At 39.5% G+C, this 21,167-nt stretch overlaps 1 protein-coding gene across 4 annotated transcripts; it reads left to right on the top strand.

Moving 5' to 3' along the window:
• Positions 1-93: 93 nt before the first annotated feature.
• On the top strand, positions 94-20,982 carry GTF3C2 (general transcription factor IIIC subunit 2). Of its 4 annotated transcripts, none has more exons than XM_039346124.1 (19): positions 94-226; positions 3,821-4,224; positions 5,024-5,402; positions 6,298-6,577; positions 6,770-6,864; positions 8,327-8,404; positions 8,884-8,985; positions 9,469-9,696; positions 10,178-10,289; positions 10,940-11,057; positions 14,872-14,903; positions 15,511-15,640; positions 15,745-15,889; positions 16,184-16,345; positions 17,740-17,827; positions 17,931-18,059; positions 18,741-18,887; positions 19,320-19,424; positions 19,627-20,982. In XM_039346124.1, the coding sequence occupies exons 2-19, from the start codon at positions 3,879-3,881 to the stop codon at positions 19,840-19,842; spliced, it is 2,892 nt and encodes a 963-aa protein (XP_039202058.1). In that variant the 5' UTR covers positions 94-226; positions 3,821-3,878; the 3' UTR covers positions 19,843-20,982. The 4 variants fall into 4 exon arrangements, with proteins under 4 accessions (XP_039202058.1, XP_039202059.1, XP_039202057.1 ...); XM_039346125.1 differs by lacking the exon at positions 94-226 and adding an exon at positions 1,763-1,842 and having other exon boundaries at positions 5,027-5,402; XM_039346123.1 differs by lacking the exon at positions 94-226 and adding an exon at positions 1,763-1,842.
• Positions 20,983-21,167: the final 185 nt, after the last annotated feature.

Here is a 21,167-nt window from a genome sequence, read left to right as displayed (position 1 = left end):
GACAACGGCATTTCCCAAAGTACATCGCGGCGCAACATTTGTTTCTTAACTTCTCTCCATTCTAGACTTCAGGCAGAGGCGGAGACTGAATTTTTTTCGTCACCTGCTGAGGGAAGACCAGGTACCGGAAGTGACGCCAGAGCTTCGGGTCATTGCTATTATCTTTGTAGCGTCCGCCATCTTTGCTGCTCCGGCCAGACACCGGTTTCCATGCGGGAAGAACAAGGTGAGGCTGAGCCCGCCTGCATGTGGCAGGCCACCTTTGAGGAGCCTTTCGCTTGTCACTGCGGGGAGGGGTGGCTGTCCACGATGCGGTCCCTGTTGAGTTGTAGCGGCCGCTGTCACCACCGTAAGGGCGTGAAACAAGGGAACAAAGACAGTCCAAAAGACACTCTTCCCTGAAACCCCCACCCCGCTCCCCCCCTCTAGTGCGAAACTTCCATTTCCGCCTCTGGAGAAAAATATCCTCCGCGCCAGCGCCGTTGGGTAGAGGAAAGATCTGGGTCGAGTTTCGGCTGTCCAATGGCTGCTTCTCCGCCCTTTGATGATTTTAATTAGTGCTTTTTCTGTACAAGCAGATTGCAACTCACTCTCCCTCCGTTTTATTTACTTTAAGGCCTTGTAGATTATCATAACTGAAATGTTTTATAAAACAATCATTAAAGCATCGCAGAAGCTAGAACCACGGGGATTAGCAAGTTGCCAGAGATTTTGAAACTAGCAGAATTGTAGAATGTTCAGCAATTTAGAATATTATTTACACGTGGCTTAACATAAATAGATTTTCAAATTAAAAGAAATCAAATGTTTTTTGGGAAAAGCAGCAGCCTCTTTCAATGGCTAAACCATGGATTTTTAGCAGCATTCGGCAATAGAATAGCTTCAAACTATTAACAAAAGCTGTGCAAGTCATTTTGTTTCATACATTTCTGTCTTACTAAAGTCAAATATGACTCTTGAATGTTTACATGATATAGAAAATAGCTAAAACATCCACCATAAGTGTATGTTAAAATGTATAAAATCAAACCCAACTAATCAAAAACATACACTGTCATGTTGAATCACATATTGGTATCAGTGGGTAATTTCCTAAGAAGCTAGCCTAAAGAGCTGATCGTGCTGTGGAAAAGCAGCTCTTCCCAACTTCACTCATCCTAGCTTCCCAGAAGTAGAAGCTGTTAGCTGCTTCCCTCAGGATGGCTGATCAGTTGGGTCAATTGCAGTTGGCTTATGCAGTTCATAACTGAATTATGAAGAGAGTTACATATTTTAAATAATATATTTAAATTTCATTATTACTGGATTGTATTGTCCTGGAGTATGCAAACACTGATAAAATAACATAATATTACACATTTCAGCTCACTTTTTTACCCATGTTATTCAAGTGGTTAACAATTTATAACAATATATTGGTCAAAATTATTAAAATTATTAGTAGTATTCATTGAAAAAAACATGCTGAAGAATCTTAGCTGTTTGCCTGAAAACAGAAATTGACAGCAAATACAATTCCTACAGAGATGCATTCCATAGCTTTAACTTAAAGTAATTCAAGAGAAGACCAAGTCCCTTAAACCTGATAAAGGCCCACTGAAAACATGGATATATTTAAGATGCCTCTCCCACTATTCTTAATAAGCAGATAGATTCACAGTTCTTTCAAGCTGTAGAAAGCAACATTTGAAATTTGCTCTAAAACATGGGTGTCAAACTCGATCGTGTCACATGATGTATCTTGATGTTTTTGTCTTTGCAGAGCCAGGGTGGGTGTAGCCCAAGCATGACACATCTGGCCCGTGGGCTGCCAGTTTGACACCCCTGCTCTAAAAGCATTTGGCAAGTAGAACAGTTTTTCATTGTTGTTAGTTGCAAAGTCGTGTCCAACCCATCACGACCCCATGGACAACATTCCTCCAGGCCTTCCTGTCCTCTACCATTCTGGAGTCCATTTAAGTTCACGCCTACTGCTTTAGTGACTCCATCCAGCCACCTCATTCTCTGTCGTCCCCTTCTTCTATTGCCCTCAATCTTTCCCAGGATTAGGCTCTTTTCCAGTGAGTCTTTCCTTCTCATTAGGTGGCCAAAGTACTTGAGTTTCATTATGAACATAATATAATCCAGGCACCCTATACCTGTATTTGATAACAGTGTACATTACATTTCTTTTCCAGCATTCTGGTTTTCATTGATTTGGAAGGACCCATTAAATAATCAACTCCAGCCACTTGCTTAGCATAAGAACGCAAATTATAACACCTATGATAAAGGCTAGTCAGCTTATGCTTGAGCAGATCCAACTAAGCAAAGCTCATTTTTAGTCATTAGTCCTACTGTCAACCTACTTTTATAGTTAGAAATTCCCCCCAATATTTAACAAGAATATGCCTTCTTCTAACTTAACTCTGTTATTCTGTGTCCTGCTTTGTGGAAGAATATAAAATGAATATTTACCATCTATGCCACATTTGTAGAAAAGAGGTATTATACTCCCTCTGTTGTTTTCATGGTTAAGATATCTAATTACTCAAACTTTCTTTATAGAATCTAGTTTTTGTTTTGCCCTTTTCTGAATCTATTTGAGTTAATCTAAATGTTTTTAAAGTATAATATCCATAAGAAAGCAAAATGTTCAAAATGGAGTTTTGTTAATGGAGAGTATTGTGGAACTATTAGATACTGAATTTGGTAATTTTATTTTTGTTGATTGTTATGTTTTTGTCTCCATGCTACATTGTGGGTTCATTGATAGTTTTTAATCATCTACAATTAAAAATACTTTTCACAAGTATGCTTGGCAATCCATTGTTCTATACTTGTTTTCTGTTTCTTGGTGAAGAACATTGCATTTGTTTATTCTATTACTTTCAGTCCATTTCTCTAAATTATCAAATCTTTTAATCCCCCCCAACTTCTGTTAATTATTGTTTAATTGTAGATATTAACACTGTAGAGCAGCCTGGATCTGGAAGGAAAAAAAAATGATTTAGATTTTGCAGATTTGACCCCAACTAAGTGTTGCTTATTCTTGAATGCTGCAGTAAACCTTTTTGGTGACAGCTTCATCTTTGTCCTTATAGAAAAAAAAAGGAAATGATGGACATTTTCTGTGTGTTTTAAAACAAATAACTGACTGTTTTCATTTACGTTTACTTGATTACCATGAGCTTCTCTCATTTAAATCAATGGTTTAAAAGTGTTTGATTTTCATTATATTATTATTTTTAAATAATATGATTCTATGGTGATTGACTTTGGATCTTTTAGAAGTATATAATTGTACAAATAATTAGATAGCTATAAAATATGCAGTGCTTATGCTATGCTGCTTTTAGCCAGATCAATAATCCTGAATTTAATCATATTTTTGAAACCCCACACTGACACATTGTTTAATACATATAAATCTTTATAAACTCATCACCATAACTATATTTATCATACTTTTTAAAATAATAAAACTCATTTGTTATTGGAAACACAATTTCCCTCTGCTGGGTGGCTGTCTCAATTTCTATTCACAGGGTTTGAAAACCAGGCTACTTCTATTTCTTTTGTCCTTGCACCAACTGCCAAAAATATACTTATTTATATGGGTTTGTTTTATATGAATTGAATCATTGTCAACTTGTATATTATTTTGCCTTATGATGTTTTTCTAATTGAGATGTTTATTAAGTTTCAGATGACATTCTATTTTATTTTTAGCTATTTTTGATACTGGTTTTGACGGTGCTGCAATTTTTATGTTCACATGAGTAACAAGGATTTCCCTTGTCTCTTTTGTTTTTTTGCTTTTCTCATCTTATTTTTGCAGGCGAAGTGATGTGCAAGATGAAAAGAGTGGCACCTGTCTGAGGAGCTGTGGTATCTTCATGGAACCTTGTCTCACACCAAGCTGTGCTATGGGAATAGTGAAGGAAGCCATAGACCAACAGGATGGAAGTATCAGTCAGACTCTGTGCACAGCATCTTGCTCGAGAAAACCTCACTGGGATGGGCAGGATAATACAGTAGTAGAAGGGTTGACTTCAGCAGATACAAGTTTAAGCAACACAGAACCAGCAGTTGCCCCTGCCGTGGAAACCTGTATTCAAGAAGAGTGGCCAGAGGAGCAAAGCTCTTGCTACAAGAAAACACGTCCGGAAGATGTAGAAGAAGAACTGTTTCCTAAGCAGCTGAGGGGGCAAGAAGGAGAGATGGGTCATGTGGAAACTCTTGGTACGTTGATGCATTTTTGTCTTGGCAAGTGTAATATGACTTTATTTTAGAGAAATGCAAAATAAAGCAACTCATTTTTTTCCTTTCTGTTTTCTTTTTGCATTAGTAAAGAAATCTCTTCTTGATATTGGGAACCTCATTAGATCTAAAAGTAAGGGTTGACGGGGCACGGGGAAGCCATAGCATCAGCCATTGCTTTTTTTCTTAAAAAAAAAAAAAAAAAAAAAGTGCCGGAACTCACACACGTCATACAACCCGCCTTGCCTACCCTACAAGGTTCCACCCAAAAAAGGTGCCGGAACTCCGTTCTGGGCTTTCTATGACAAAAAAAGCCCTAGCACCAGCCAATGACTTTGAGGACATTACAGCCTTGATTTCCATTTCATTGAGGAAATGAGTGTGCCACATTTCATTCTTCAATGGTGTACATTCCTCAGAGCTAGAGGAAATTTAAAGAGAAATCTAGTCTGCAGAGAATCAAGAAAGCTGTTCTGACTGGATATCTACAGTTTCCAAGAGGGTTTTGGCCAGTTAGAATGAAAGAAAGGGTCTGTGGAACTGAGCTCACCAGATTCTCAAGGTGATCTGGAGACTGCAGGGACAAAAATTTGAAGTATAGAATATAGTCAAGGAGCATATTGGGGTGCAGGATGATCTGGAAGCAGTTGCAGGACTTTGCAGTGAATCTTCCTGCATAGGAAATAGAAGATGATAGCAATTAAGTTCTTTTTCTAGCTGGCCCATTGTATCATCAACATAAAAGAACATCTAAGACAATACATTTTTCTTTCTTTCCAAGCAGATGAACCATTTCCTTCCCCAGTTCCAGTTTCCACTGTTTCAAAAGAGGTTCCCTCCGCTACCCCATCCATAAAGAAGCATTCCCGTGGGCGGAAACCTCGAAAGAAAATCTCTGTCCGCAAAAAATCCATTCCCAAAGATCACAAGGGACCAAGCGAAGGCCCTGGGCCATCTGAGAATGGCTCCTCTCTTCCCGTTAAAGTGCCAAAGAAGCGAGGGCGCAAGTCCAAAGAAGAGCTCCTGTTACTGAGGCTAGCTCAAGGATTGGACAATCAGTCATCCGAGTCCCTTTGCCAGAAGTCTCTATCTAGCAACGAGAACCATGATTCCCTTGAGACCATGTCTGGTGGACGCCCAAAGCGCCGTGCAGCTAAAGCGTAAGTGAAAGAAGGAATCTATCACTGAACTCTGCTGGGTACAGCTTACGTGTTATACAATTATTATAGGTAGAAATAACTAGCTTGTTTTTCTTTTAAAAAAAAAAACCTGCTGAAATACATAATTAGTTATAATAAATTGTACTAAATATAATTAGAATAATAATCAGATAATTATTGATTCAAATGTATAAAGCATAGAGAGAACAATGAATTAGCATTCTAAACCCCATCACCTCTATTTGATGGTCATTGTCAAACTCAGCAATAAACGTGTCAACAGTCAGTGAAGAATGTTCCTTCTTTTGGGTACTTGTAGACTTATAGAATAGGTCAGTGATGGCGAACCTTTTAGAGACTGAGTGCCCAAATTGCAATCCAAAACCCATTTATGTATCGTCGAGTGCTGAGTGGGTGTGGCCCATTGGCTGGGCATGGCCCATTGGCTGGGCGTGGCTGCGGTGGTAACAGCAGACGGTGGGACTAAAAAGTTCAATCAATCAATTCCAACTTTGCAAGATCTTTTTTTTTCTCCGCGAGAAGTTGAAATTGACTGATTGAACCTTTTTTTTTTTTTTTTGCACACGGCGGCGGAGGCCTAAAGCGAAAAAGTTTTATAAAACCCAGTTGAAGGCCTAGGACTGGGATGACGGCGCACGTGCCCACAGAGAGGGCTCTGAGTGCCGCCTCTGGCACCCGTGTCATAGGTTCGCCACCACTGTAATAGGTGAATAGGAGCTTGATACATACGATTCTGACCTACCCACCACTATTCTTTTAGAGATTTGGAAATGAAGATTCTACCTGCTCCTGTCCTTAAAGCATTAGAATGGAGCTGATTCTTAACCACAGCTCAGTTTATGAACTTATGTTCTCCTCCCTTCCTCTTTCCAAGAGCCCTTCTGTATCTACAGGAACTGGCTGAAGAATTGACATCTGCATACCAGGCTTCTCCTTGCAATGAAACCTCAAATGATACCCCTAGATCTGAGGAGCCCAGTAGGAAATGGCGAGGCCGCAAGCCAAAAGAACGGAAGTTGGAAAATGAAGAAGATGTGGACTTTGTCCCCTCAGAAGAAAGTCTTCTGCAGGAGGAGGAGGAAGAAGACCATTATGACCTAGTGATGAATGATGCTTTGAAGTGTGAGAGGGAGTCCAGCTCATGCAAACCAGCGGTAACTCAATCCTGAGACGGCTTCGTTATATTTCTGGGGGGATTGAATACTTCACCTGGTGGTCTGTTAGAGGGAACACCACCTGAAGAACAAGCCCTGGTCTTTTGGAATCAGTTGGCTGACATTCTTGTTGTGAGAATTTGGGAAGGTGGGCTTCGGGGCCTCTGTTCTTGACCTCTTTTTTTCCCATAGAGGTCCAAAGTTCAGCGGCGAGAATTTGGTTCCAATGGCTTGCATAATTCCATGATAGACCCTATATGGAAGTCTCTCTCCGTCACTCACCGCTTGTGAGTATTAGACTTCCCTCAGTGATTGGGAGAATTGAGGAACAGGAATGTGGTTGGAGGAAGGAACGGCAAATTTCTGCTGCATTGTTTTGTTTCCTAAAAGTTCAATGCTTCAACTAGTTCTGGCTGCCTGAAGTACACGATACTGTTTTTGATTCTTACTGTCACTGTTTTAAAGAGTGGGCTCTCCAGCAATCATCAGACCTTGTAGTTTTAAGTCTAAATGAGCATGGATTGGGCAGTGATAATGCGGCCTTTGGATGTTCAAACTTGACTGGCTTCTTATGATTAAAAGCAGAACTACCTTAATTCATGAAAAAATATTTTGCCTAAGTGAATAAGAGGTGCTGCTTCTTTGAGAAAATAGAACTGTTGAGCCAAGTTTGACCACAAGTGATAGTGGTTTAAAAATCTCTTTGAAGTTGAATTTAGCCTATGATAAAAATTGAACAAAGGGTCTAAAGCAGTGATTCTCAACCTGTGGGTCGGGACCCCATTTGGGGTCGAATGACCATTTCACGGGGGTCGCCAAACAAGGCTGTCTGCCATTTTTTCCCCCTTTTCTTTGGCCACGCTCCTGACACCCGGTGATGTATAAGTGGTTGGGGGTCACCACAACATGGGGAACTGTATTATGGGGTCGCGGCATTAGAAAGGTTGAGAACCACTGGTCTAAAGTGTATCTTTTATTTTGATGGATATGAAGATAATAAAGGATCTTGAGGAGAGATCCAAAAACAAAAACAAAAAAAAACAAGCCAATTGCTTTTAATTTTGACAACATGTTTTAAAAATCTCAGAAGGAGAAATATGACAATTCAGTTCCTGATTTGCAAGAGTCATGATTTTTATGACAAAAGTGTATGTGCGCAAGAGAGAGAAATACTAGTTTTGGCTATATTGGCTTTGTTTAAGAAAGCTTGAAATAGCTGGAAGGGACTGTGATCTTTGAGATCTGTGCTCCTTCAGGGAAGGATGCAACTTCTTGGCACTTTCCTAGATAGTTGGGCAAAGATTAGACAATGCCAAATGAATGTTGCAGAGTTGCATTCGCATAGCTGTGGCAAAATAAGCTTGGAAAGGGGAAAACTTCTAGGAGATGACAATTGCCAAATCCTGTCTTCATTGAAGCTTAGTAAAAAAAAACAGAGTTCTTTCCCCTTTTAATCCAAGGTTTACATTTTGTTTGACTAATTTGAGAAAATAAAAAGGGAGTCTAAGCACTAAGTTGTTTGTTGCAATTTCTTCCAAAGTACTTCTATTTTTGAGCATTCAGACTGATGCAAGTTCGAAAGACTCAGTATATCCAGTATTTATTGAGTGTGCTTTCTCATTTTGCTGTGCCTATAGTATTGCATCGAACCACAGACAACTTGCTTCTTGCACTGTTCTATTGTTACGCTGATTCCTGTTATATAAATTGCATTTCTATGACAGTAGTTGTACTTCCTTTGTCCCTTAGACGTGAGCAACACCATTCTCACTGGGAGTTTCCAGAGTGGATTCCCTCTGCCCAGAAGTGGATTTTTCTCTCAGAGAGGTGAATGGCCTTCTGACAAAAGACAAAAATGTGAGATACCTAGAACCAGATAGATAATCAAAGGGCACATGTGCCTATAAACGATAAAGTCTCCTTTAAGTTGACTCAACTCCTGGTGATTTCATTCGTATGCCCATTTAGATTCTTAGGTATATTACAGAAACATTTTGTCACTGTTTTCTGGAAAGTTTGGTTGGACTTTCCTGCCATCTACATTTCCATTTTATTCTGTAGTCCTGGTAATTCCTTAAAGCTTTTAAGAAAGAGGTTATTGGTGGTTATTTTTTCTACATCAGTGTAGCATGGTATGTAAGATAGCATGGCAAGATGAAGAATACTACCACCAGAAAATTGTATCCCCCTGCACAGAAGAAATCTTTACATCCTAGTCTGTTTTCAGGCATTTAAATGCTGATGATTTCCTGTAGCAAAGTGAACATCAGATGAGCTTCCATTCTGTTCTCTTCTGTCTTCCAAAGTGAAGCAGATAAATTCCTTCCTGCTGAGACCAAGTCCCCACTCTTCTCTATCAAGAGAGAAGGTTTGCAAGAAAACAGCAACGTCTTCTACCGAATTAACAGGTGTGTGCTTGTCCAACTCGTTTTGTTTGTCCATGAGGGAAAGTTAATGGGAAACACTACATTTAGGGAATCTCTGGTGAAATGATTGATAGGGGGCAGTTAAGGGGGAGGGAACCTTATTTTGAAACCCCATGAGATGGATGGGGGACCTGAGAACCTGAGATTTTCCATGCTTACTTTACATCAATTATAAAAAGTCTTGTTCCATCTGGCTGAAGAACGTTATAATCTCTATATGGTCTAAGTCACAATTATGCCTTTTTTTTTTCTTCCAAATTATCTAAGATAAGATACAATAACCTTTATTGTCATTTTTTTACTGTGGGCACAATGGCACACATAAAAATGAAATTTAGTTGCCCGCTCTCAAAGTGAAACACATATACGACACACACTTAAACATACTAGTAAACTTTTAAATGTTAGATGCTGCATGCAAGGTCAGCCATGATGCAATGGTTCCTTCCTTTTCCTATCTGGTAGGTTTAATGCCTTACAACCTCATGAAGACCGCTTAGACATGACTTTCTTTGTTGGGGGTCCTGTCTGGGCTTTGGAGTGGTGCCCAACCCCTGAAGGCTCTATGGCATCCCAGTATGTGGCTCTCTATTGCAATCCCAGCATGAATGTTCAGCATTCTTTGTCACAGATCCATACAGGACCAGCTCTGCTTCAGCTCTGGGAGCTTGGACCTATCCAGGAAGACAAAGGGTAGGCAGACTTTGTGTCTGTTGTAAAAACATTCTTTGTTTCATTGTTATGAAAGTCTTGCATTCTGCATAGTAGCTGAGGGGCAAGGAGTGCAGCAGGAATTGTGGCTGAATTAACTCAGATTGCAACAACATTAGCAATTCAAATTGGGGCACACCATTAGGGAGTTTCCTGAACTAGGGACTTATGGCAGAGAACAGCTGTATTACATACATTGCTTCCCATAGAGCTGATTTTCCACCTCTCAGATATGTTATATTTGCTTTATGAGATAGTACAAGAAGGAATAAGACAGATATAATAAGCCAGGAGTAGCCAAGGTGCAGAAGAATCTCCATTCAATTATCCTTTCAGCCTACTCTTCAAAGGCTCCTGTATCTTCTGCACTGGGGAATATGCAAAAGAATTGTGCATGTACTATGATCTGGGGGAATGGCATGACCAAAGGCTTTGTATTTTTTTTCCGGCATTCTTTTTCCAGGTCTGTTACCAAGCCAGGACTTGCATATGCAATTGCCACTGATCATGGTTGTATTTGGGACATGAAATTTTGTCCCAGTGGAGCTTGGGAACCCCCTATCACTCAGCGCAAGGTGAGAACTGGGGCCAATAGGTTGTCTAGGCCAAAAGTTTGACTGGACTTTAGATACTCACTGTTTGTGCAGGGCTAGGATATCATATGAGAGGGTTTGATCCTGAGCCCAAGACTCTTCAACATTTTTATTAAGCATTCTCTTTCTGTCAAAGTTATTATCAAATTCACAGATGATACAAAACAGTAGATGTTAACAGGTAATTTCACAGAAAACAGAAGATCTTCAAAAAGATCTTGATAAATTAAACATTCGGGCTGAAAATTAAAGTGAAATTTGACAGGGACTATATCCTTTGTCCAAGTATTTGAAGGAATGTCATTCAGAAGAAGCGTATGACATGTTCTCCATTGTCCAGTTGTGGATACAAGTAGTCTTATGTTATATGAAGGTAACCTTTTGTTGAATGTTACATAAAACATCCTAATGCTAGAACCTAATACTGAGGGAATCATTGAAATCCCCTTTGCTGGGTGTGTCCAAGCAGAGACTGTACTTGAGTCTGTCACAGGTGCTTTAAAGTGGAAGCTTGCATTTAAATGACTCTTCAATTCAGTCCTTCTTCCATATTTGTGGCTGCTGGAAATGGAAGCTTTCCCAATGGGACATGAAGTATAATTACCTTTCACTTTTGTTTATATCCCATGCAGCTCCCTCATATGAGTCGGCTGGGACTACTGGCTGTAGCCTTTTCTAGTGGCAAAGTGTTGCTGTACAGCCTTCCCCATGTGAAAAACTTGAATGCCTACCGAAGAACACAGGTAACAGGTAGGAATAGTTGTAAAAAATGGGAAGAAGACAGGCAGGTACCTGCGTTGTTGTCTGTTGTCTGTTCAGGATGTCTCACCCAAACAGGAAAGGGAGGGGTATGTTAGGAAGGCCGTGTGTTCTATCCAAGTTAGATGATGGGAAGAAGAGTTAGCATTAATTATTACAAGAGGCTTTGTCCTACCATCAGTTGTGAGAGAGATGATTATCTATGATGCCTTAGCTATGTGCTACCCATAAAGTCTTATTTTCATATTACTAGCACTCTTTGCCCAGTGAACTCTTTCAAATTTAGTCCAGGGTAATACAGAGCTAAAACCATTTAAGAAAAGCTAAATGCTTTTCTTCAAATGATCATGAGGAGATTTTGCAGCATTTTTATTTGAAGTTCAGCACTGTCTGATAATAACAAATACATTTTTCCCATTGCACATTGTCTCAAGACGCTAAATCAAAGTTATGGGTTCCTAATTATGATCTTGTTCTTTCTACAAATCAGGACTTTTTGTTGAAAGAATATTTACAGCTCTGTTGGAAAAAGTCCTAATTTAGCTTTTGTTGTTCCTGAGGAGATGTATGGTCATTTTTGTTCTCGCATGTAGGGCAGGGAGCTATATGGGCAACAACAGCTACTCCACGGCCAGATACATGCATTTTGGGGCCTGGTGTAGGGTGTGCAAGCTGTGCGCTTAGTCAGCCATATAAATTAATGATGCTTGTAATTACATCTGTCTGCAAGAATGATTGATGATCATACAGGACTGACCTTTTCAAAGATGATAGTGGAGAATTAGTCCCAAGAGAGTTGAGTTTGAACTCTACTCCTTTTCTTCCATTCCTTGGTATCAGATTATGTTGAAAGAAACACATAATCATTGTGTTGCACTAACTTTCTATTTTTCCATTTGTGCCTGTGATTAGTAAAAACCATTCCAAAGATGAACAACTGACTGACATACCCATATATTACTTAATAGTAATGAGTGATTAATTTATTTGTTTACTATTCATTAAAAACAAAACTGATTTTACAGAATTAAACTAGAGATTCAGAACAGCAGTGATTTAAAAAAATCTATACAACTCTACATGTGCAAAACACTTTGAAACAAACCTTAGCCTTTATTTGAACTCTGGAAGATGCTTGTCTTATAGCAGCGGTTCTCAACCTGTGGGTCGCGACCCCATTTGGGGTCGAACGACCATTTCATGGGGGTCACCAAACAACGCGATCCGCCATTTTTTTTGTCAGCTGGCTCAGGGGGCGCCGCCGCGCATGCGTGCCGCGCAGGGGTGGCGCATGGGGCGGTGCCGCGCATGCGTGCTGTGCAGGGGCGGCGCATGGGGCGGCACCACACATGCACGCCGCGCAGGGGGCGGTGCCGCGCATGCGCACCGCCTGCTTATGTCAGGAGTCGCCGTATAAAAAGGTTGAGAACCACTGTCTTATAGTGAGGACACCACAACACAAAGCTCTTGCTTAGGTACAGCCCCCTCAGATGCTGTCTATCAACTATGCCATGGGCATTCCCCCTCCCCCCAAAAATCTATACATTACTACAGTATTTTATCAAAATTCTGGGCCCAAGAGTCTTATAAGCCAGTAGTATTTTGAAGTAGGCTTGAAGTCAAATAGACAATAGGAACAGTTATCAGATAATAGGTGTAATATGATTTGTTGTGTTCCATTCAGTAATAAAATTGTGGCATTCTGCACCATGGTTCTCCAAAACATTTTAGTAGCAACCTCATTACTGTTACTGTATTCTAAGCAAAGTATCCTCATTGAAAAATAGTCAGGTAGTGTACAGATAATACAAACTAGTATATCTTCTAATTTAAAAATAACACAAGAAGAACCTAAATATTCTTTTTTTTTTTAATTGAAAATTTTTAAATTTTACAAAACAATACAGTTTCCTTCCCCGAGCCCCCCCAACCCTCCCATACCCTCCCCGGACCTTCCCAGAGCTGAATATAGGCTTAATTAAAATTTTTCAAAAAATCTTAAAACAGATATAAACCATTAACAAGTCAAAATACATTAATTAAACAAATTGTGAAATAGTTAACAATAATATATATATAAAAAGACAAAAATACAAGGAAATACAAGAAAATAGGAAGAAAGAAAAAAGAAAAAAGAAAAAAAGAAAGTAAAAAAAAAAATCTATAAAATATCTTAAATTTTAAATATAAGTTATTGAAAAGCTAAATAATATTTTTTTATATCCAACTTATGTTGTATAAAGTCTATCCATTTTTTCCATACCAAAAAATACTTCTCTTGCGATTGGTCTTTTAAGAAAGCCGAAATCTTTGCCATTTCCGCCAAATAAGAAACTTTAAAAAACCACTCTTGCAAAGTAGGCAAGGATTCCTTCTTCCAACATTGCCCTACTAACAACCTTGCCGCTGTAATTAAATTTAACATCAATATAGTCTCTTTAGTATCACAATCAGAAACAATACCTAACAAAAACAATTGTGGGGTAAATTTTACCCTTCTTCTAAAAATTCTTTGGATATTCCACCATATCTTAATCCAAAAAGCTTTTATATTTTTACATGACCACCAGATATGATAATAAGTAGCATCCGAACATCCACATCTCCAACATTTAGGCTGTAAGTCAGGATACATACGAGACATTTTTTGTGGATCAAGGTGCCATCTATAAAACATTTTGTAAAAATTTTCCCTTAAATTTTGGGCTTGTATAAATTTAACATTCCTCACCCAAATAATTTCCCAGGTATCTAATAAAACCGGTTCATCAAAATTTTGTGCCCATTTAACCATACATTCTTTAATTAATTCTGCTTCTGAATCCAGTTCTACTAACACCCCATAGATTCTCTTAATATGGGTTCGTCTTTGATCTTTTATTTGTTTTAATAAATTCTCATCTTCTCTAAGCAAACCTACATTACAATCTATCTTCCACCTCTCCACTATTTGCCTATAATGAAACCATGAGTAAATAATATTTTCTTGTATTAAATCTTCCAAAGATTTTAATTGCCAATTTTTACCATCCCATCTAAGTAATTGTACATAAGAAACGCTATCCATCTTAATTCCTCTCCTTATTCCTTCTATCGCATGCCCCGGTATAGCCCATAATGGAATTTTAAAATCACTTCTATAATATTTCCTCCAAACCCGAAGTAAAGAAATCCTTATAATATGAGATTTAAAGACCCTATCAACCTTTTTTTTTAAATAAAGGAACCTAAATATTTTTAATACATATCAAAACCATATCAATGAACACCCCACAGATACAAAAAAAAGTCATGGCCTTGCAGGCCCCACCTTCAATCAAAGCATCCTTCTATGCTAGACAGTTTTGCTAAAGCCCAGGAATGATTGATTATTTGGAACCAAGCTTTTTCTGTGGTTACAAACAGTCTTAGCTACTCTATTGGATTAGCTTAATCGAGAGTGGTAGCTTTTTATTTAAGGAACTATTACACTGTTAACTTTGCAAGTCAGAATTTAGGAGGAATAATGATTCCACACATGTGTGCAAGATTTTTGTAAGTTAATTGTGAGTAACACTATCAGCCATCCCAACTTGGTCAGTTAGGAAAGAAAGACTCTCGACTCCATCGCTAGTTAAAGTACACTTTACTAAAGCCAAGTGTAGGAAAGCAAATCTCCTTTTTTTGTGCCCAAAGCATCTAGTTAACTTTTCCCTTCTCCCCCACCTGTCCCCTGGATATCTCCCCTTGTCCAATTACATTCAAAGAGAAAATGCAGAATGAGGTATAGGTATTTTGGCTACTATTTGATTGTCCTCTCTTCTAGGTGGACCTTCCCCTCGGCATGTCATCTGCAAGGTATCTTCTATTATTTCCTTGGGAAAATAATTCATTTAAAAGGAGGGTTTATATAGAGTTTCAAAATGGATCTTTCAGATTACCACTTGTCAAGGCAATTTTGAAATCTTCCCAGATCTAAATCCTTTCTCACTAGATCAGTGTTTCTCAACCTTGACAATTTTAAGGCATGTGGACTTCAATTCCCAGAATTCCACAGCCAGCAATGCTGGCTGTGGAATTCTGGGAGTTGAAGTCCACATGCCTTAAAATTGTCAAGGTTGAGAAACACTGCATTAGATACTTGTATAAATACTTCCAGAAAAAGATGTTCTGAAAATTAGCTCATTTTCATTCCCCCATCCCACCCAAAAAGTTAATGTAAGATGCCGCTGCAGCCCACTTTCTACTCTTTGATATCTAGCAACTTTAATTATTCTGATTGATAGTCGTTTTCTAAGGTCTCAAAGAAACCCAGTAGGCTTTTTTCCTATTACTTGTAATATTGAAAATGAGATGCCTGAAATTAGTTATGGAACCTTATGCATTTGGAGGAAGTGATTTACCATGCCTTGGGCTCTGCCATTATTGTCTTTTCCTTATGTTAGCCTTATCTTGTTCTCTACAGGTCCAGTATGTAGCCACTTTGCAGGTAGGCTCCATTCAGGTTGGGAATTCCTCCGAATGTGGGCAGTGTTTCAGCTTAGCATGGATGCCAACCAAGCCTCATGAGCATTTGGCTGCAGGTTTCTATGATGGTAAGAGGAAAAAATGGAATGGAATGGAATAAACCTAGAGAAGTTGGGGAAGAATTATATTGGTTCACAAATTTAGCATAATGCCTGTAATTCCATCTCCTCAGGTACAGTGGCTCTCTGGAATCTGCTCACCAAGTCTCTGTTACAAAGAGTATGCCAGCCTGATGGCTCCCTCAAACTGTATCCGTTCCGTTGCTTCCTGGCCCATGACCACGCTGTGAGCAACATCCAGTGGTGCAAAGCAAGCAGGTGGGAAGTATGTGAAAACCCACTGACTGATGAGAACTAGTCTCTCAGTTTCTGGCTCCTTTCTGACCATCCTGGGCAGGCTTTTTTTCCTTCTCCCTTCCCCACAAAATTTATGGTATGCAGATTGGACCAGACAACTATCCCGTTGTACATGCTGTTTGTCATTAGGTTACAGTCTTGGGCCAATTCATTTACTTCTCTCACTTGGGGTAGCTTGACTGATATTTCTGGGATCTGGGACTTCTGTCAGATGTGTTCTGCCAGTGAGTTCTGGCCTGCCTGTTTTATTCCTAGCAATTTCATAGTGACTACAGGCAATGACCGTAAAATCAAATTTTGGGACTTGCGCCGACTGCATGAACCTATCAACAGTATCAAGCGTTACTTGAGCACAGAGATTGCCTGGCTGCTACCCTACAGTGGGATCACAGTTGCACAAGATAGCTGCTATTCCTCGTGAGTGTGTGTATACCCTGTTATTCTTAAAATAATGGACTAGCTGTTAAGTATTCCAATTCCAATTTGCCTTGTTACCAAAGCCGATGTGAGTTTGCTTCTGCAGAGTATCAGCAAGATGGACTTAGCACAGTTTGGATTCCTTGAGGATAGAGGAAGAGTAGAGGAAGAGTAGATATAATTAACAATCAGTTCTTAAAGTCTTTAAAAAGATATGCAAACAATTTTTTTTAAATCTGCATTAACTCAATTGTCTCACTTCCCTTATTACTTTAAATCAAATCAAGATTCAATAAAAAGACATGGCTTGTTTAATTCATTCCATTTTCAGTTCTAAATTACCCTTTGATCCATTTGCAGAGCAACTTGAAATGTCATCCTGCTGACATACTGTCTTTTGGTATACTCATTACCAAAAGATCAGTCATTGCTGGATTCTCCAGATGACCTGTCCTTTTAATCCTGGCTTTCTCTAGACTAGATCCCTGAGTCTTTCTCATCCTAACTTCTTGCAGTTCTTTTCCTCTGACAATTTGAATAATAAAATCCCACTCTATTTATATTTCACTTGGAAGAAAATTAAATGCTTCAGTTTGGAACTGATTTTTATGACATTGGCTTTGATTTCTTGGTACCTGCAGATATTTAGCATGTTTAGTGTAGAATGTGGCACATTCTTAGAAAATATGACAGCTTATTGACTTTCAGATTTTCTTCTCTGATGTAAATAGCTGCTCTGTTCTCACAAAATGTGGTTTCAACAGAAGAGGCAACTTGAAATATCCTCCGACTCAACATCCACTACTTTAATGTCATGTTCTAGCTTGCAACTCTTTGATATTTTTACATACACCCAACTTGATTTGGGCTCATAACTTGGAAACTATGAGGGCTTTGGGCCATTTGCTAAATAATGCAGAATAGATTTACATACCACGGTAGCAATTCACCTGGTCCTTTAAACTATTTTGGGAAACATCTTAAACTTCAAAGTCTAAGCTGAATTACACAGCATGCATTCATTTAATTGTGGCAGGAAAGATTCTGAGCAGTGGACAGATAACCAGGATTTAGTATGAGACTGTGATGGGTTTTCAGATTTAAGTATTTGAAATTGAGATTCCAGACATTCAGATCTCTCAACTGACCAGGATTAGTTTCTTCTTAGAAGAAAAGTTTAAGTAGTAATAGAGGAAGCAGCAAATCCAGAGAACAGGACAAACAGAGTTTTTCCACTTTGACAATCATATTTATCATTTAAGAGTCTTAGATTGCAGATCAAATGGTATTATTGTTCCCTATTGTGTTGTATGACTGTCTATGCCAACTTTGTTGCTGCTGTTTATTGCAAGTGTCATAGTTATATCCATTTTTCCTACATTTCTATATTGCAGGTATGGACTAGGTGGGATCCACTATTTGGATGCTGGCTATCGTGACTTTCGAGCCTATTTTGTGGTCCCTCGCAAAGGCACCGTATGGGTAAGTTATGCATCCCCAAGTAAAGAGGGAGGAGATAGGGTATGACCTATCCCAGGGTCATTGAAAGGTGGAAATGAGGCTCATGATTCTATCCCTTTTGCAGAGTATCTCTGGATCTGATTGGCTGAACACAGTGGCTGCTGGTGATGTCACAGGGGAATTGGTGGCTGCAATAATGCCTGATCTCTCCATCAACCCACAAAATGTCAAGCGGCCATCAGACCGTCGATTTGTAGGTTTTGCTGCCACTGAGTAATGGGAAGATTATGGCAGGCCCACAAGCTTCATCTCCAACCAAACAGGGTAGAAAACAAGAATGGACCCCTCTGTCAACTCTCTAGATCCAGGTTGGATCTGAGTGGAGGAAAGGGAAGCTTGTTGATGCATTAACTGTAGCCAGTTGTGCAAAGTGAGGAATTTCTTCAGGAAATGCACATTGTTTGGGTGGAAGCATGTTCCATTATTAATTTTGAAAAGGAGAAAATAAAACAGAAATGTTTTGGTTGATATTAATAGTGTGGGTATTTAGTTTCCTGAGAAAATTAAGGGCACATAATTTGGGGATATGAAGAAGTTGAGTTCTGTGCTCCAAACCACAAATATAAGATTTACATGGCCTTTGAGCCTTGAGAAAGCAAAATTGTAGGTAAATGAATGCATATGAACGAGCCCCCCCCAAAAAACTTTCCCTGGAATAGATTTAATGACAATCTTGAGAACTTCAGTCATGGTAGCTCTGGGTCAGATCGATTCCTTCAGCTGCTCAATATCTAGATTTAGATTTTGTAGCGCTTCTTCTTAATTATCATTGCACTTGTCCTCTGTGATAAACCATTGACTGGAACACAACATTTCTTGTCTCTGAGTCCATTGTCTTCTTATCCTTAACACCTATTTCTCTTTGTGTCTTCAGCTCATCTGCAAAGCAGTCTTACAGCCAAATGACTCACTTGACAAGATTGCAACAGAGGCAGCAGCCTATGAGAAGCCACAGACAGTGGGCAAAACATGCAATGAATCAGTGGCCCAGAATTTCATTCTCTTCCAAGATGCTGATTTGGTGAGGGCTTGGAAAAGCAGAATTCTGGTTCAGAGAGAATGGCAGTTACAACATGGGAATAGAGGGGCCCATTTCAGCTTCATAAATATTCCAGGCAGGACCCTTTATCTCTCTGACCAGAGATAACTATTGATGTGGATCTGGCACTGAATATATTGAATGCTAACAGAGGCCGCAGAAACTGTGGTTATAATTATTCTACTCTCCTCCTTGTGCTAACTTCAAGATGCAGGGTTCCCACTTCTGATTTCTATGTAGCACTGCTTCTGTCAGGCCCACCCATTCTGTGGTGTGTTTCAGACTGATAAGGCTCCATCCCAAGCCAATAAATCACTAGTTGACAACTGGAATCAAAAGGCCTTAATGGATAAAGCACTTTGTTTTCTTGATCTACTCAGGCCTGCTTTTACTTATTTTCTCTGCCCTCTCTAGACATCTTTCAAGAGCCTCTTCAGGCAAAAGCCCCAGAAACACCTGCCAAAAGAAGTAAAAGAAGGAGCCGTCTTGGGCCGCATGCAACTAGAGAGTGTACATAAGGTAAACAAAAAAGGAAAAAAGATTGTACAACTCTAGAAGGAAGAAAAAAATGTTACTTCACAACATCTCTTCCTTTGTGTTGAATTGTGGCTCCCCCATCCTCTCTGAAGTTTCATGGATTTGTGAGGAAGAGAGATGTATCTGGAGGTGGGTGGGTTACTGGTTAATGTCTTCTTCAACTTTCTCTTTCTTCTCTTGGCAGGTGCGCTTCAGCCCAAACCTTGACAGCCATAGTTGGGTAGTGTCTGGTGGTCAGTCTGGCCTTGTACGACTTCACTGTGTTCGGGCATTGGTTTTCCCCCGCAGCCACAAGCTTCTCCTTGAGTGTCAGGCCCATTTCAGTTCCATGTTTGAGTCAGAGAAACAGATTGACTGCCCCACAACCATCTCATCTGGGCTGCACAGTGCTGTCAGCTGAATATCACCCAGGGCAAGTCAATTTGGGGCGTCAAGATACATGACTGGCAAACTGAAGGCCTTTTGTAAGAATCCTGAAATTATCAGAATATACTGAACACAACCAAGCATGAAATACAAGAGGATGTTGGCCATATTGAAACGGATAAGCTGAAGAGAATGACAAAGGCAGGATTTGGCCAGATTGTGATGAGTGGAATGTACCAGAGCGTCTAGCAGCACCAGAAGTCAGCTCCTGTTGTGGGAGAAGAGGCAGTGATGAGGAATAGTCCATCCTGCTGTATCTCTGTCATGTCATGATAGTTCTTTCTTTGAGCTCTCTCCTGAGGTTCTCCTGCATGGCACAAAGCTCAGAAAGGAGGGATTTGATCTCCCTCTAGCAGCTAGTCTGGTGGATTAGTGCCCTGTATTCTTCTTGGATAGATCTGGAGATTCTCCTGAAACCTAGATCTGCTCTGATTAAAGCATCAACAAGACTTTCTTGCCCCATTGCTCACCCTGCTTCTCCCAGTCTTGTTGGTGACAATAATTTTGCTCACATTGAGCCATTTTGTTGTCTTAACCGTTATTAAAATGTGTTTTGGTTTGTAAAAGCACTTTCTTCCTTTGGAAAGGGCTTCACATGCCCCCTTCCTCTCTGTGGTGATAAATGAGGAAATAAGCCTAAGGAGTCCATGGTGCTCTCTCAGCTTGTTTCTTTGTTTGCAGATGTTCACTAACTAGGTAACATCATCAGTGCAAATAATAAGCCTATGTGCATCTTTGTCTTCAAAATGAGTTAAAAATAGTGCATTTTAGTTATTCTCTTAGGAATCTGTTTTAAAGAGTAAATTTTTACCATTTTCTTTATCGTGGAAAATTGCACGTTTGTAGTATATTGTTTCTAAGGAGATCTCAGATAAGACTCAATCCATCTCCTAATCTGTCTTCCACGACAATTGCTGCTCACATTCCTCCATAAGTTGTCAACACCGAGGACTTCTTTCAAACAACAAAGTAGATACCTACCCATAAATCGCATAGAGACTCTCCAACTATGCTGCAACTTTTAGTGATTTCCCATAATTTTCACTGTGGAGAACTGAGTAAAAAGGCTATTTGAACTCTTAAGTATTTAATAAAATTGATCTCCCTACCACCACTAAATTCTGGAAAATGTCATTTTGCCAACTCACGTGATATGGATCTTCTCACTCTGGTTTGCCATCTTGCCTGTTACAGTTCTAGTACCAAACAAGCTGTTAATTCTAGCTAGCAACAGATGCCCATAAAGAGACAAGAGTCAGTATAGAATATATTCACATAAGCTGTTTAAAGACCTCTGAG

Source organism: Crotalus tigris, unplaced genomic scaffold, assembly GCF_016545835.1.
Source record: "Crotalus tigris isolate CLP2741 ecotype Arizona unplaced genomic scaffold, ASM1654583v1 scf7180000017987.690289119674:8195010, whole genome shotgun sequence".
Classification (NCBI taxonomy): domain Eukaryota; kingdom Metazoa; phylum Chordata; class Lepidosauria; order Squamata; family Viperidae; genus Crotalus; species Crotalus tigris.
The sequence above is the reverse complement of the archived record's forward strand: the minus strand, read 5'-3'. Positions and strand labels throughout refer to the sequence as shown.

Coding starts and splice junctions, on each gene's coding strand:
- GTF3C2 (XM_039346124.1), top strand. CDS start 3,879: ATGGAACCTTGTCTCACACCAAGCTGTGCTATGGGAATAGTGAAGGAA. Junction 11,058..14,871: donor CCGAAGAACACAGGTAACAG/GTAGGAATAGTT, acceptor CCTCTCTTCTAG/GTGGACCTTCCCCTCGGCAT. Junction 17,828..17,930: donor CTCGCAAAGGCACCGTATGG/GTAAGTTATGCA, acceptor TCCCTTTTGCAG/AGTATCTCTGGATCTGATTG.